Source organism: Cajanus cajan, chromosome 8, assembly GCF_000230855.2.
Source record: "Cajanus cajan strain Asha chromosome 8, NIPB_CcT2T_4, whole genome shotgun sequence".
NCBI classification, from domain to species: Eukaryota; Viridiplantae; Streptophyta; class Magnoliopsida; order Fabales; family Fabaceae; genus Cajanus; species Cajanus cajan.
In genome coordinates this window covers 8,476,567-8,481,161 of record NC_138524.1, presented here as the reverse complement: position 1 = coordinate 8,481,161, position 4,595 = coordinate 8,476,567, and the positions used below count along the sequence as shown (strand labels likewise).

At 27.2% G+C, this 4,595-nt stretch overlaps 1 protein-coding gene across 1 annotated transcript; it reads left to right on the top strand.

Moving 5' to 3' along the window:
* The first annotated feature begins 665 nt into the window (after positions 1 to 665).
* LOC109790065 (alpha carbonic anhydrase 7) lies at positions 666 to 3,498 on the top strand. The gene is made up of 7 exons (XM_020349162.3): positions 666 to 935; positions 1,482 to 1,699; positions 1,823 to 1,929; positions 2,110 to 2,215; positions 2,308 to 2,481; positions 2,587 to 2,640; positions 3,165 to 3,498. Exons 1-7 carry the CDS (start codon positions 845 to 847, stop codon positions 3,243 to 3,245), a joined length of 831 nt encoding a protein of 276 aa, XP_020204751.1. The 5' UTR covers positions 666 to 844; the 3' UTR covers positions 3,246 to 3,498.
* The last annotated feature ends 1,097 nt before the right edge of the window (positions 3,499 to 4,595 follow it).

Genomic DNA, 4,595 nt, shown 5'->3' with positions numbered 1-4,595 from the left:
AAATTTTAAAAAGATGAAAAACTCTTTTTATTTTACAGAAATCAAAATAATAATAAAAATGCTCATTTTACAAAAATTAAAAATATATTTAAATTTTTTAATTTTATATTTGAAAAATTATAAGAACATCCGGAAAACTCTAAAGTCTAAATCATTAGTTTGAGAGTAGTTGACGCAGTTTTGAGTTTTCTGTTCAAACTATTGGTAGTCTTGTTTCGTAAGATCGAGTGTGATTGATTTTTACTTGTATGGAGTGTTTTAATTTGCTTCTTATTCTGTGATGGACAATGAGTCAATTACGTCGTTCAAAACTTCAAAGAGAACATCATAGTTAATACTATAAGAATGGCTTTTGTCAAACCTTGCAAGCAACAAAAAAATGTATTCTGTCAAACCAGGTGTCATTGCAAACGTGAGTGAAATAAATTTTCACAAAAGCATATTTTTGGATGTCACTGAAGTACACATGCTGCATAATTAAGGACATAAAACGTGTGTAGAACCGTCCATGTGCCAACCAGATATATTTTGTTGATAGAAAATTGGCACCTTCTTATTGGTTTCTAAAGTTTTAAAATTGCTTGGATACAATACAAGTCTAAATTAAGAAAAGTGTCTTGAATGACCGCAATGTAATAGTTTTCACATTTCAACCCTTGACCTTTAATTAATTCCCAGTTTCTTTTTTAATGTTCACGCCCTGTGGCTGTCTATAAATATAGTAGCACGTAGCTTTTAATGTATTAATTCTTTCCAGCATTATTCCACATATATACAATTACATCAAATATCCATAGGAAATCACCCTGCATATATAGCTCCGGAAAGGTGTTAGCTAGCTAAAATGGAAAAGCTTGCTAAGCAGGTTCTGATTTGCAGTTTATTAATGGCACTTGTTTTGCTATCATGCCCAATAATAATGTCTCAAGAAGTTGGTAAGAATCCATTTTCTTAGTTGCTTTGTTTTTAATTTGCATGCATGCTTTAGAAAATTAATTAAACCATCGCATGTAAATACTATTTACCAATGAATCCACACACTTTTCTAGGGATTTTTTTTTATCAAATTAAATTTTAGGTCCTATATTAACTATAGAATTTAAGGGTGATATAAATTGAATCTCACATCTTTAATGTCTCATTTCATTTTAATTAAATTGTTAATGTATATTTAAAAATATTGTATTTTATATTTCTAATTTTATATATTGAATCTACTAAGGATTATTTTTTATATTTATATTTATATTTTTTTATATATGATTATGATTATTAATTTTTATTTTTCTAAAAATAATTGTTTCCACTAACCTAGGTCTATAATTTTTATTTATTTATTGTAAAAGTTAACAAATTATGATCACAAATGATGATTTATAATTAGATGGTAATCCTGTAAAACTATTTTGTACTTTAAGTGTATCACGTAATTATATAATAATAAGATTTTTTAAAATGTTAATTCGTTTTTTTGTTGGCAGAGGACGAAAGCGAGTTTAACTATGATGTAAAGAGTGAGATAGGACCATTTAATTGGGGAGACATTAAACCCGAATGGAGTAAATGCAAAAATGGATCCATGCAATCACCGATTGATTTGTTGAATGAGAGGGTTCAAATAGTATCCCATTTGGGAACACTTCAGATGAACTACCGGCCATCCAATGCAACTCTTAAGAATAGGGGTCATGATATCAAGGTTACAGTCAATTTGCAAATATATATTTAATTCATTTTTCACTAAATTATTATGCAATATTCTACTACTAATTTCCTTTTGCCCCTACTAAGTTTGTTTGAATATTTAATTCTTCTTGAATAGCTGGCATGGCTTGCGGGCACAAGCTATCTACAAATCAATGGAACTCAGTATGTACTAAAACAGTTCCATTGGCATTCTCCCTCTGAACACACCATAGATGGCAAAAGGTACATCAATTTGTGATCTATATATCAAAATATCTCTCCACCTTTATATATATATATATAAATATGTAAATGTTTTTCTTATTAACAAATGCAAAGAAGCTCCAATTAATCATCAGGAAGATTTACCCTTGCAGAAACTAAAAACTTAAGTAGTTTAATTGAATATCCAACTGGTTTCAGGTTGGATCTTGAGTTACACATGGTGCACGAAACTCCATCAGGACAAACTGCAGTTATTGGAATGTTGTATAAAGTTGGAACAGTACCAGATCCTTTCTTGGCATTGGTAAATTAAAGATGTCACAGTGTCTTTCATATGAGTGAATTAATATTATATATGCTTAAATTACTTATGTATACTTTGTACATGTTTTCTAGTTGACGAAGCACTTGGTAACCATTTCCAATAGTACGGGAGCAGAAAAAGATGTGGGTGTAATGGATCCTAGACTGGTTAAAATAAGCATTAGCGGAACACAGTATTACAGATACGTGGGTTCATTGACTACCCCTCCGTGCACTGAGGATGTTTCTTGGACCATACTTAGAGAGGTTTGATATATCAATTTAGCAGTATTTGGAATATTTAGGTCATAGTTTGTTTTTTCTTTTCTTCAAGATTTATTATACTCTGATGAACCTTGTGTAATTGATCAGATGAGATCCGTTTCAAGGGAGCAAATCAGATTGCTTCGAGAAGCCGTTCATGATGTAAGTTACTATAGCTTTTCACACGGTCTCACATTACCTGCAACCAATAATTTATTATTTAAATAGAGAGAGAGAGAGTCGTCATTGATAGAGAAATTTGTTTAATTATTTATTATGTCTTTTCATAAATGTTTTTTTTAATAAAAAAAATAAAAGATAGTAGTGATTTTAAAAGTTAATTTAATAATTATAATCGTTATTACTAAAAATGATAACAACTTTCTAAAGAATATTATAGTGAATATAAATAAAAATAATAATTAATATTACATTAAACAACAATTTCTTTTTTTTCTTCAAATATAATACTTAACATGAGATAAAGAGAGTAGAATATATGAAAGTTATGTGATAATTGAAATAGTCAATCACAAAAAAATTTCACATAATTAATTGTTATTCATTTTTATAATAATTATTGTATTAAACCACATCATTATCTTTTAAAGTCTTACCTCTACAGTGAAATCACTTAGAACGTCTGTATTGGAAATGACTTAGTCTCATCTTTGTTTAATTTGCAGGATTCAGGTGTTAATGCAAGACCATTGCAGCCAATAAACAACCGCTTTGTGCTGCTCAATAAGCCGAAAGATCCACGTTAAAGTTTCAAGGCATTGACTTTGACGTGGGCATTTGTAAATGACCAAAATATGATTTGGAATTTTGGTCGATCGGAGAGTGAATTTTAACATGCAGTACTAGGCCTGTATGTGAATGTGATTAATGTTATTCTTTTCTATTTTTGTATTTTATTCCATGTTTTAGGGAGATACATATATTTTCAATTTCAAATTTTCATTTCTTTCATAGATATGTATTAAAATAAATTTTATCAGAGACGTGATTGTTTTTTCATTCCTTTATGTTGAGTATTAACATTATCACTTGTTCAATGTATGGATATATTGTCTTAAAGTTAGACATTTTGTTTTATGTATTTTACTCTAAATATATAAGATTAGGCTAATCTAAATCGCGGTCTACATTTAGAAAAATAAAAGGGCGCATCATAAACATTCATGATAATGAAGAGTTCACGTCACTATACTAATTTTAATTTGCTACAATAGATTTAGATCCCGCTTCACCTATTTTTAAGCACTTTCGAGAGCACCTTATATGTACTTAAGTGAAATAGGTATGTTACTTCCTAACGCTACAGGATTAGCTTTTTTAGGGATCAATACAATATTAAAAAAGAGTTATTTGACCCTCTTTCTAGTTTATTATTTCTTTGGAACCTCTCATAAAGGTAACAATGTCTCTTTTTATCTGCTCTCAAAAACTTGATACTTTTGAGCCTTCATAATTTCACACAGCTTTCCTTATTTCTTCTTTTGAAAAATTCCATATAACACATGAATTTGCTTGTATATCTATTTTCTCTATTTAATTTGAACAAATATCAGTTTTTTTCACTCCATTTTCTTAAATAATTATTGAAAATATAACTTTATATTGATCCTTCTTGCTAGACGAGCTTTTGATTAAGAGAGGTTCAAATTCTTTTAAAAAAATTATATATATAATTGTGATATATATATTTTTTTATATTACTTTTAAACATAAAGTTATTTTATATTACTTTTTAAAATTATAAAATTGTGATATAATTATAATTTTATTTTATTTTAAATATGTATTATAGTCTTAAAAGAATAAAATATATTTTTGTTTTCTAGAACTCTTTAATTTTGTTTTACTCTTTAAATTTTTTTTGTCATATTTTAGTCTTTCTAATATGGAAATGTAACTTTTTTTTTTCAAAATTATTTATATAATGATTTATAATAATTTATAGTATATAAATTAATTGGATAAAAAAAATATAATACATCTTTTTAAAATTTATTAACGTTATATTATTTATTTAATATAATAAGATATGCTATTTTTAATTTAATTATTCATCTATTTTATGTTATAAATGCTTATATATAAGAGTTGATTCT

Bases quoted from the DNA above. Each gene is read 5' to 3' on its own strand.
- LOC109790065 (XM_020349162.3), top strand. From the start codon at position 845: ATGGAAAAGCTTGCTAAGCAGGTTCTGATTTGCAGTTTATTAATGGCA. The intron at 936-1,481 runs GTAAGAATCCAT...TTTTGTTGGCAG, and splicing joins AATAATGTCTCAAGAAGTTG to AGGACGAAAGCGAGTTTAAC. The intron at 2,216-2,307 runs GTAAATTAAAGA...CATGTTTTCTAG, and splicing joins CAGATCCTTTCTTGGCATTG to TTGACGAAGCACTTGGTAAC.